Source organism: Mercenaria mercenaria, chromosome 2 (genome assembly GCF_021730395.1).
Source record: "Mercenaria mercenaria strain notata chromosome 2, MADL_Memer_1, whole genome shotgun sequence".
NCBI classification, from domain to species: Eukaryota; Metazoa; Mollusca; class Bivalvia; order Venerida; family Veneridae; genus Mercenaria; species Mercenaria mercenaria.
The window spans coordinates 107364189-107376913 of record NC_069362.1 but is presented as its reverse complement, the minus strand read 5'-3'; the positions used below and the strand labels follow the sequence as shown (position 1 = coordinate 107376913).

Here is a 12725-nt window from a genome sequence, read left to right as displayed (position 1 = left end):
TATGAAAGTCTTATAACTACTTTGAACTTACAATAATGAGGAAGTCAGCATGAGTGCCTGTAAATACAGGTATATCCATGGGAACTCTCACAGTATACGGTTTGTTCAATCTAACTCCAAAATTTCTCTCTCCACTTAGTAGCAACAGTATAAACACTCCTATATGCATCAAACCAACCCGGGCTGAAAATGATAAAAATGGACAAATATTCAAACAATAAAAAAAGCTAATACTAAAAGAAAATGACTTTAAACAAATATTACAACATATTCAGGTATTCTGAAAAAAAAAATGGGCTCTATGCTCTTATTGTTCTAGTCCTGTGGAACCATTTGTCCGTTTAATGTTTCTGTATTACAAAATACTGCTTAAGTCTGTGCTAGAGGAAGTGAGACATGTTGCCTGTTTCAATGCTCTCATGAACAGACACAACTCAGGTTTGCTAATATGTTGCTTAGTTGCATTTCATTGCATTTTATGCTTCCAAAGGATCTTCTTATATTTTGTTGCTTTACTAGTAACCTCTTTAAACTTTGCTGCCTCTGACCATTATATATTTCAAGCTATCAAAAAGTTTGCTCTGAAGGACACATTTTTATACATTAAATTTACTGAATGGCTTGCCAGTCAATAGTTAAAACTTTTGCCTGAGTTGCAATTTATTTATTAATTTTGTTGGGTTTAACGTCGCACTGACACAATTACAGGTCATATGGCGACTTTCCAGCTTTGATGGTGGAGGAAGACCCCAGGTGCCCCTCCGTACATTATTTCATCACGAGCGGGCACCTGGGTGTTCTCACCGACCTTCCGTAAGCCAGCTGGATGGCTTCCTCACATGAAGAATTCAACGTCCCGAGTGTGCCCGAGTTGCAAAGACTGTGGGTAGTCTTTACTATTGACTGGCAAGTCTTTCAATAAGTTTCATGGTTTCCATTTTCTTAAAATTTAGACTTTAAGCCCAGTATACATTTGTTGCATATAACCAGTCATACAGCATGAAATATGGACCAGTGATTTATGTAAGGAGTCATGTAATAATAACGTTAATTAACTGCACTGATTTCAATAAACAAGGCAAGCAGGAGATGGTGTAATCTAATTAATTTCAAATACTAAGAAATATAACCAAACTGCAAGCTCTACAATGTTAAACCCAACCTCCTTAATAATACTGAACTGATTTCTATGAGGGAATAAGTGTTGCCCAACACTGAAAACATTTACATTATATACGTAACTAGAGTACTTACATTGATCAGCCCTGGCATCATTCAGGTAATACAGGATTGGTACTAATATATCCAGTACATCACTGCTCTTCAACACGTAAAACATGAATTTCTACAAATAAAAAGTTTTATACAGCAAGATTTTACATTTTTCACTGGTGTGTTGTTTTTCCTATTTAAAGAATAATATATAACAGAACCATGTTTTAACATGTCAAAATAATATGAAGAGGCTATGCGCCTGCAGAATAATTTCACGAAGGCTAAGCTCGAGTGAATTACACATGCGACAATTAACTGATTTGTATTGTTGAGATAGGTTAAAACATGCATGGTTCTGCTATATAATATTTTGGTTCTAATAATCTAATATGTTTTTCATGTAAGCAAGTAGATGAAATAGGGAAGCACTATTTCATTGCAATAATAGTAGGTCTATGTTACATAAACCCATAACATGTTTTAAGTGTTAAAATATGGGATGTAACACATCCCAACGAATGACTTTGTACATAGACGTCTAGTTTGTTATTCTATGCGCGCAAGTGTCGATACAGTCTGTACAAATTTAGCTGTAACACCATTCTATCATTTTGATTTTAACCCTTAGCCTGCTAAACTTCTATAATGGACTGGTCGATCATTCAATTTGGGCAATTCCATTTATTATTCGAAGGGGTGTTCACTGAAAATTTACTGACTGAATAGCGAACAGTGCAGACCATGATCAGACTGCACGGATGTGCAGGCTGATCTTGGTCTGCACTGGTCGCAAAGGCAGAATCAATTGCCGCCAGCAGGCTAAAGGTTAAAATGCCTTTTATCTAAATAGTAAATCAAATGCGGAAGTACTTTTTATCAGCATATATATATCGCACCAAATAATGTTGACATGACGTCATATTTCGGTGTTGTTTTTTTCAAATTAGAATTCATTTACAAGGGATTTTCAGTGGTAGGACTTCCAACATTATTGCTAACATCACTAGAAACACACATTTGCTGAATATGCTTAATAAGATATATACCTACATTCTTGCTGAAAGGAAATTAGTGTACAATATTAAATGCTAAATGGATTTGTGAAGTTGTTGTCTAAGGAAAGGTTTCGTCTACAAGTGTAACACAGAAAGTTTGATAATGCACAAAAAAACACTAACATACACAATATCTGAAGCTGGGATCCATTATCATCATCATGTTGAGTATGGATCTGGTTATATCTTTAACTATTGTTATGTCTGATTAATTGAATAAACAGGAAATCTTATATAGATAATTGAGAAATATTTAACTTTTTGTGACAAATTCTCTATACTGATTGTACACATACTTTGTGTACAGTTTTTTAATAGCCCTTGTGTATGCAGCTGATTTACCTTGTTGATATCACACATTTTCCAAAATAAGACCAGTAACTCTTGATGAAACTGGATTTTCTTTGTAGATCCTGGTAAGTAGGTCTGCATCAATGGGTTGTTCAATAGCCTTGTTATACCTTTAAGTATGAAATGGAAATCCTGGAAGAGAAACACCTGTAGTACAGTTCTGTTTATTTGAAAGTGAAGATCACCATTTCAAGCTTAATCAGAAGAAAAATATACCAGGACAAACATATTTTATTTCACATAAATCATTCTAAAAACATTTCAGATGAAAGAAACTAATGATTCCAGATTTTATTTTGAAGTAATGTCAAGCAAAATTTAGCCTCCTACAAATGATTAATACTGCCTAACATATATCCAGAGATGTAGAAAACTATATCCGCTGGTACATGCACACAGATTTAAACATCATGCAAAGAGCTGGTAGATAACTTACCTCCTCCCTGTGAATCCTTGACAGATAATTCACAAACAGATTGTCAGAAGAAGTGGCCTGAAAATAAAACATTACGCTGAATCAATACTGAAACACTGAACTTTGTAGTGTTTAATCCAATGTTCAGCACAACAGCTGAAGGCATTGAAAAAACATCTGAAACAATCATGCTAGATTTTTTGCAGGAAGACAAACAGAATCTGACTCAATGTCTACAAAGATAAAAGATAAAATAAAATAATCATATTTTCTTCAGACTTTCGAGATCTGTGGTGATATCTTAGTGAAAAATCTTTTGTTCTATTTTATTGTCTACAGATTAACTTTCCAATTCAATTGTGATATAAAATTAGTTGGTAAATATCTTTATTATCAGATCTACATTTAAAGTAATTTCAACCAGGCTAAACACAGCCAAATGCTATGATAAAACATGATGTTCAAGTGTGGGTAGGGTGACAGATGTATTGACCTCCTGATGTCATAACCATCTGACGCTGAAAATAAGTAAAGCCTATAGAAGCAAATCTGATACTAAACTGTATACTGTTGTTTCATACACACAGCCACAGGAGAGCATATCACAGAAACTGAAACATTTCACAATTGGTCACATAATACAATAAGCAAAACAAAATAGTATTTTTACGTTTTCTGCAGGAGCTGGTACCTCATTCTGCGGTTCCATTGCGGTTCCCCCTGCTGTACCATCTACAGATACATTCTGACTGGATGAGTCGTTCTCCATGGTAACACAGAGCACCTGCAGGGCAGATTCAACCAGTGTTTCCCGAGAATCAGTGAACATCAGGTGATTGTATGGAAGTCCATAACCAACTGGGTCATATGCACAAACCACATTAATTAATGAGGTGAATAGTGGCAAGGCATGCCTGAAAATACACAATATAAATTATTCTATTACAGGGTTTCTCTTGACACATAATTCGGTGATGGTTAGTACACCATATTCCCAAATGACCCAAAAAACAATTCTGAAAGCATCAATAATGATGCCAATGAACTCACAACTAAATTTCGATTGTTGTGTAATTTTATGGAGACGATGATGGTAAACAAGTGGTCAAGATTTCAAAGTCATACATCAAACAGTTAAAATAAAGGTATGGACATGTAGGAAAAACTTACTAACTGATTTCAAAGTCCAACAAGAGCTGTCGGAGGACAGCAACGCTCGACTATTCAACAGCCTTGTCAATTGAATGAATACAAAAGTCGATAAAAGGGGCATAATTTTGTAAAAATGGGAAAAAGGGTTATGGAACCTTCACAGAGCTTATCAGCTCATAAAGTGAACAAGTGTGTGAAGTTTCAATCCTTTCCCATAAGTGGATACTGAAATACCAGCTTACATACAAAAACTTAACCAAAAATGCTAAGTCGAAAAAGGGGCATAATTTTGAAAAAATTGCAAAGTAGAGTTATGGGACCTACATAGTGCATGTCAGATCATGACAGTGAACAAGTGTGTGAAGTTTCAATCCATTCCCATTAGTGGGTACTGAGATACCAGCTTACATACAAAACCTTAACCAAGAATTTCTATGTCAAAAAAGGGGCATAATTTTGACAAAAATGCAAAGTAGAATTATGGGACCTACACAGGGCATGTCAGATCATGACAGTGAACAAGTTTGTGAAGTTTCAATCCATTCCCATTAGTGGGTACTGAGATACCAGCTTACATACAAAACCTTAACCAAGAATTTCTAAGTCAAAAAGGGGACATAGTTTTGTAAAAAAGCAAAATAGAGTTATGGAATCTGTGCAATGTAGGTCAGTTTATCACAGTGAATAAGTGTGTGAAGTTTCAATCCATTCCCAAAAGTGGTTACTGAGATACCAGCTTACATACAAAACCTTAACCAAGAATTTCTAAGTCGAAAAGGGGACATAATTTTGTAAAAATGCAGAATAGAGTTATGGAACCTGTGCAATGTAGGTCAGTTTATCACAGTGAATAAGAGTGTGAAGTTTCAATCCTTTCCCACAAGTGGTTACTGAGATACCAGCTTATATACAAAACCTTAACCAAGAAATTCTAAGTCGAAAAAGGGGCATAATTTTGTAAAAAAGCAAAATAGAGTTATGGAACCTGTGCAAGGTAGGTCAGTTTATCACAGTGAATAAGTGTGTGAAGTTTCAATCCATTCCCACCAGTGGTTACTGAGATACCAGCTTACATACAAAACCTTAACCAAATCGGGACGAGGACGCGGACGCCGACGCATGGGTGAGTCCAATAGCTCTACTATTCTTTGAAAAGTCGAGCTGAAAAGGGCCAAAATTCAGCAAAATACCTTTGACAGAGTATAGACATTAGCAAAAGGTGCATGCTTCTCTAACAAAGGAAAGTAGAAAATTGGCCAGTATCAGCCTTGACAAAGGAACATGGGCTAAGAGAAAAGAATTTTTCAGTTTACTTCATCTGCTGAACTTTAAAAATTGACCCACTGACAGGTGGCAGAATATGATCACAGTTTTCCGCTTTAAAATTTGGGTCAATGCAACCCTGATATTAATGGATTTTAACTGCACATTAAGAAAGTTCTATAAATGCATACCTATTTTCTGTTGAAGTAAAGAAATGTATCCACTGGTTAGGTGTGCTATGGGCATCAGCTAAAATTAAAAATTAGGCAAGAGTACAGTGTTTTGTTGATCTGATATATGAAAGAAAAACACCCAAAGTTGCCAATTATAAAGAAACCAAACAAAAGGCGTGCCATACTTTCCATCAGTATGTGCAATAATATTTCTTTTCGATGTCAAATAATTCATTGCAATTTGCTTTTTTACAAGGACATATTACTAAGTTCTAAATTTTCAAATTGTGTCAAACATTATTGTCTTTAACAGAATGATATGTATGGTCATCCTCCAGGCAACAACTAAAATTACTGTTATCAACATACATTCAGTTTCCATACATTTTCGGTCTAATACAAGACTTACTGTTCCCTGTGGACATAAATTTGTGCATTCCCAAGCATTGATAATCTTAGAACTCCGCAAATAAAAGTACTCATACAGTATAAACTAAGAAATATGAACAAAGAGTGGGGAATATCTTATAAGTGTGTACCACAAGGAAATTAAAAGAAAAAGAAACACCAGATTGCATGTCCGCTTTCGGGGTGCGTTGTAGAATGAAGTGCATCTTATAAGCGGAAAAATACTGTAATATAATGAAATACAACTGACCAATGGGTGGTAGATACATTGTCTCGGAGAAGCATGTCAGAAGCAGCTTGATTATTTCACTCCTGTTATTATCATGGTGAACATTATGTTGCGGTGAGTGGGCAAAGCCAACACCAGCTTCCCATATATATTCACAACTGTCTATAGAGGTCATGTCCTCAGGGTTATCCTGTAATATACAAGCAAAATATTTTATGAAAAAGATTTAAACATATGGAAGTCTTGACATCAGGGTTGTCCAGTAAAATACACACAAAATATTTTATGAACAATATATAAGTTTAAGCATTATCCTGAGGATTCTCTTGAAATATACATACAGAATATTTTAAATTTTTTTAAAAATCTTGTGTCAGAAGACCAGTCTCAAGATACCAGCATCTGATTGGCTGTCTCTGAACACAGTCTTGAAACTGACCAATGGCAAAGTAACAATGTGAAACTGGTCCCCAACATCACTTTTACAAACTTCTGCTGTAAAGAGTTTATCCTCTTACAAGGTACAGATATGTCAAACTACACCTAAAAATTGGAGGTACCATCCATGTTGTACCACAGAAAAGTGGTCTCGGTTTTTCCCTACGGCCAATAATAAACAAGAGGACCATGATGGTCCTGAATTGCTCACCTCTCCCCACATGATCCAGTTTTGAGTATGACGTCGTTTTTTCTATTATTTGACATAGTGACCTAGTTTTTGAGCTCATGTGACCCAGTTTTGAACTTGACCTAGATATTATCAAGATAAAAATTCTGACCAATTTTCATGAAGATCCATTGAAAAATATGGTCTCTAGAGAGGTCACAAGGTTTTTCTATTATTTGACCTATTGACCTAGTTTTTTAAGGCACGTGACCCAGTTTCAAACTTGACCTAGATATCATCAAGGTGAACATTCTGACCAATTTTCATGAAGATCCATTCAAGGGTATGGCCTCTAGAGAGGTCACAAGGTTTTTCTATTTCTAGACCTACTGACCTAGTTTTTGATCGCAGTTGACCCAGTTTCAAACCTGACCTAGATATCATCAAGATAAACATTCAGACCAATTTTCATACAGATCCAATGAAAAATATGGCCTCTGGAGAGGTCACAACGTTTTTTCATTATTTGACCTACTGACCTAGTTTTTGATGGCACGTGACCCACTTTCGAACTTGTATAGATATCATCAAGGTGAACATTCTGACCAATTTTCATGAAGATTTCATGAAATATATGGCCTCTAGAGAGGTCACAAGGTTTTTCTATTTTTAGACCTACTGACCTAGTTTTTGACCCCACGTGACCCGGTTTCGAACTTGACCTAGATATCATCAAGGTGAACGTTCTGACCAATTTTCATTAAGATCTTGTGAAGATGAACATTCTGACCAATTTTTATGGAGATCCATTCACAAGTATGGCCTCTAGAGAGGTCACAAGGTTTTTCTATTTTTAGACCTACTGACCTAGTTTTTGACCGCACATGACCCTGTTTCGAACTCGACCTAGATATCATCAAGATGAACATTCAGACCAACTTTCATGAAGATCCATTGAAAAATATGGCCTTCAGAGAGGTCACAAGGTTTTTCTATTATTTGACCTACTGACCTAGTTTTTGATGGCACGTGACCCACTTTCGTACTTGACCTAGATATCATCAAGATGAACATTCAGACCAACTTTCATACAGATCCCATGGAAAATATGGCCTCTAGAGAGGTCAAAAGGTTTTTCTATTATTTGACCTACTGACCTAGTTTTTGATGGCACATGACCCACTTTCGAACTTGTATAGATATCATCAAGGTGAACATTTTGACCAATTTTCATGAAGATTTCATGAAATATATGGCCTCTAGAGAGGTCACAAGGTTTTGCTATTTTTAGACCTACTGACCTAGTTTTTGACCCCACGTGACCCGGTTTCGAACTTGACCTAGATATCATCAAGGGGAACGTTCTGACCAATTTTCATTAAGATCTTGTGAAATATATGGCCTCTAGAAAGGTCATAAGGTTTTTCTATTTTTAGACCTACTGACCTAGTTTTTGACAGCACGTGACCCTGTTTCGAACTTGACCTAGATATCATCAAGATGAACATTCAGACCAACTTTCATACAGATCCCATGAAAAATATGGCCTTTAGAGAGGTCACAATGTTTTTCTATTATTTGACCTACTGACCTAGTTTTTGAAGGCACATGACCCAGTTTCGAACTTGACCTAGATATCATCAAGATGAACATTCTGACCAATTTTCATGAAGATCTTGTGAAATATATGGCCTCTAGAGAGGTCACAAGGTTTTTCTATTTTTAGACCTACTGACCTAGTTTTTGAAGGCACGTGACCCAGTTTTGAACTTGACCTAGAATTTACCAAGATGAACATTCTGACCCATTTTCATAAAGATCCCATGAAAAATGTGACCTCTAGAGATGTCACAAGCAAAAGTTTACGCACAGACGCACGCACGGACGACGGAAGCTGCGCGATCACAAAAGCTCACCTTGTCACTTTGTGACAGGTGAGCTAAAAACAAAAGGGCCACAATGGCCCTATATCGCTCACCAGAGTTTATCTGGCCTACTGACCTAGTTTTTGACCCCAAATTCAACCTAAAGATCATCAAGACAAACATTCTGACCAAGTTTCATATAGATTGAGTCACAACTGTTGCCTTTAGAGTGTTCACAAGCTTTTCCTTTGATCTGACCATGTGACCTAGTTTTTGACCCCAAACGACCCAGATCAAAACTGACCTAGACATTTATCAAGACAAACATTCTGACCTAGTTTCATAAAGATTGAGTCACAACTGCAGCCTCCAGTGTTCACAAGCTTTTCCTTTGATCTGGCCTATTGACCTAGTTTTTGACCCCACATGACTCAGTTTTGAATTTGACCTAATAATCACCAAGACAAACATTCTGACTAAGTTTCATAAATATTGGGCATAAATGTGGCTTCTGGAGTGTTCACAAGCTTTTCCTTTGATCTGGCCTACTGGCCTAGTTTCAAACCAACCAACATGACCCAGATTCAAACATGGCATAGAGATCATTAAGACTAACATTCTGACCAAGTTTCATAAAGATCGAGTCTCAACTGTGGCCTCTAGACTGTTCACAAGCTTTTCCTTTGATTTGACTGAGTGACCTAGTTTTTGACCCAACATGACCCAGATTCAAACCTGACCTATAGATATCAAGATAAACATTCTGACTAATTCTAATGAATTTCAAACTTGAAATGTGGTCTCTAAGAGTGTTGACAAGATTTTCCCTTGATCTGGTCTACTGACCTAGTTTTTGATACAACATGACACAGTTTTAATTTTGACCTAGACATCATCAAGACAAACATTCTGATCAAGTTTCATAAAGATTGGGTCACAAATGTGGCCTCCAGAGTGTTCACAAGCTTTTCCTTTGATCTGGCCTGTTGACCTAGTTTTTGACCCCACATGACCCAGTTTCGAAATTTACCTAGAAATCATCAAAACAAACATTCTGACCAAGTTTCATGAAGATTGGGTCACAACTGTGGCTTCTGGAGTGTTCACAAGCTTTTCCTTTGATCTGGCCTACTGGCCTAGTTTTTAAACCAACATGCCCCAGTTTTGAATCTGACCTACAGATCATCAAGACTAACATTCTCAACAAGTTTCATAAAGATTGGGTCAAAAATGTGGCCTCTAGAGTGTTCACAAGCTTTTCTTTGATCTGGCCTACTGACCTAGTTTTTGACCCCACATTACCCAGTTTCGAACTTGTCCTAGAGATCATCAAGACAAACATTCTGACCAAGTTTCATAAAGATTGGGCCACAAATGTGGCCTCTAGAGAGTGTCCACAAGGCAAATGTTGACGGACAATGACCGGTCACAATAGCTCACCTTGAGCACTTTGTGCTCTGGTGAGATAAAAAAACATCAATTTTATAATATTTTCTTCAATACATGACCTTGTCTTTAACTTACATCACTATTTTTCTTGCATGTATAAATATGAAAAGTTACTGAGTAGTGACAGAAAAACAAGAGCCATGTTAGACATGGCCAATCCCCCCGCCGGGCATATTATAATTGAAGGCTAAAGTTCCTGGCAAGTTAGTGTCTGAAAGTATTAATTTTGGGGAAAGCTTTGAAGAACCGTTTAGTTGTGGTCCACATCAGGGGTTTTAAAGATGTGGAAGAAAGAATAAGTCAGTGGTGAGGTGGTTTACTGCTAAATTTTATTAATTTTCATGAACAGTTTTTCCATATGGCTACTGTAAAAAGAAGGAATGGAAAGCTAACAGGGAACAAGAGCACCAGAATGTCACAATATACGCCCGTCACTGCAAATTTCTTTACTCTAGCAGCTGTATTTGCAAATGGAATTTTAATTTTGTGGTTGTTTAGTAATCATTGTAAGTCTTTTGTTTTTTATAAGTCCACAAAAAAACTCCTTACCAGGTAGAGATATCTTAAAATACACCTAAAATTGGAAAGTAACATCCATGTTGTACCACAGAAAAGTGGTCTTGTTTTTTTCCCTATGGTCAATTATAACAAGAGGACCATGATGGTCCTGAATCGCTCACCTCTTCCCACATGATCCAGTTTTGAGTATGACGTCGTTTTTTCTATTATTTGACATAGTGACCTAGTTTTTGAGCTCATGTGACCCAGTTTTGAACTTGACCTAGATATTATCAAGATAAAACTTCTGACCAATTTTCATGAAGATCCATTGAAAAATATGGTCTCTAGAGAGATCACAAGGTTTTTCTATTATTTGACCTATTGACCTAGTTTTTTAAGGCACGTGACCCAGTTTCAAACTTGATCTAGATATCATCAAGGTGAACATTCTGACCAATTTTCATGAAGATCCATTCAAGGGTATGGCCTCTAGAGAGGTCACAAGGTTTTTCTATTTCAAGACCTACTGACCTAGTTTTTGATCACAGTTGACCCAGTTTCAAACTTGATCTAGATATCATCAAGATGAACATTCAGACCAACTTTCATACAGATCCCATGAAAAAAATGGCCTCTAGAGAGGTCACAACGTTTTTTCATTATTTGACCTACTGACCTACTTCTTGATGGCACGTGACCCACTTTCGAACTTGACCTAGATATCATCAAGATGAACATTCTGATCAATTTTTATAGAGATCTATTCACAAGTATGACCTCTAGAGAGGTCACAAGGTTTTTCTATTTTTAGACCTACTGACCTAGTTTTTGACCGCATATGACCCTGTTTCGAACTTGAACTAGATATCATCAAGATGAACATTCAGACCAACTTTCATGAAGATCCGTTGAAAAATATGGCCTTTAGAGAGGTCACAAGGTTTTTCTATTATTTGACCTACTGACCTAGTTTTTGATGGCACGTGACCCACTTTCAAACTTGACCTAGATGTCATCAAGATGAACATTCAGACCAACTTTCATACAGATCCCATGGAAAATATGGCCTCTAGAGAGGTCACAAGGTTTTTCTATTATCTGACCTACTGACCTACTTTTTGACGGCATGTGACCCATTTTCGAACTTGACTTAGATATCATCAAGGTGAACATTCTGACCAATTTTCATGAAGATTTCATGAAATATATGGCCTCCAGAGAGGTCACAAGGTTTTTCTATTTTTAGACCTACTGACCTAGTTTTTGACCGCAGTTGACCCAGTTTCGAACTTGACCTAGATATCATCAAGATGAACATTCAGACCAACTTTCATACAGATCCCATGAAAAATTTGGCCTTTAGAGAGGTCACAAGGTTTTTCTATTATTTGACCTATTGACCTAGTTTTTGATGGCACGTGACCCAGTTTCGAAACTGACCTAGATATCATCAAGGTGAACGTTCTGACCAATTTTCATGAAGATCTTGTGAAATATATGGCCTCTAGAAAGGTCACAAGGTTTTTCTATTTTTAGACCTACTGACCTAGTTTTTGACCCACGTGATCCAGTTTCAAAACTGACCTAGATATCATCAAGATGAACATTCAGACCAACTTTCATACAGATCCCATGAAAAATATGGCCTTTAGAGAGGTCACAAGGTTTTTCTATTATTTGACCTACTGACCTAGTTTTTGATGGCACGTGACCCAGTTTCGAACTTGACCTAGATATCATCAAGGTGAACATTCTGACCAATTTTCATGAAGATCCATTGAAAATTATGGCCTCTAGAGAGGTCACAAGGTTTTTCTATTTTTAGACCTACTGACCTAGTTTTTGATGGCACGTGACCCAGTTTCGAACTTGATCTAGATATCATCAAGGTGAACATTCTTACCAATTGTCATGAAGATCTTGTGAAATATATGGCCTCTAGAGAGGTCACAAGGTTTTTCTATTTTTAGACCTACTGACCTAGTTTTTGAAGGCACATGACCCAGTTTCGAACTTGACCTAGATATCATCAAGGTGAACAT

General features: G+C 36.7%; 1 protein-coding gene across 6 annotated transcripts in view; it reads right to left on the bottom strand.

Moving 5' to 3' along the window:
- LOC123564844 (protein HID1-like) overlaps positions 1-12725 on the bottom strand; it is a 59638-nt gene that overhangs the window by 27105 nt on the left and 19808 nt on the right. For 4 of the 6 annotated variants that reach the window (XM_045358713.2, XM_045358716.2, XM_045358715.2 and 1 more), the window contains exons 6-12: positions 6283-6451; positions 5643-5700; positions 3707-3950; positions 3058-3114; positions 2613-2753; positions 1255-1345; positions 32-183 (exon numbers count right to left, since the gene is read on the bottom strand). In XM_045358713.2, coding sequence (XP_045214648.2) covers positions 32-183; positions 1255-1345; positions 2613-2753; positions 3058-3114; positions 3707-3950; positions 5643-5700; positions 6283-6451 — 912 coding nt within the window. The remainder of the gene's footprint in view (positions 1-31; positions 184-1254; positions 1346-2612; positions 2754-3057; positions 3115-3706; positions 3951-5642; positions 5701-6282; positions 6452-12725) is intronic. The other 2 variants (XM_045358714.2, XM_045358720.2) reach the window with 1 other exon arrangement.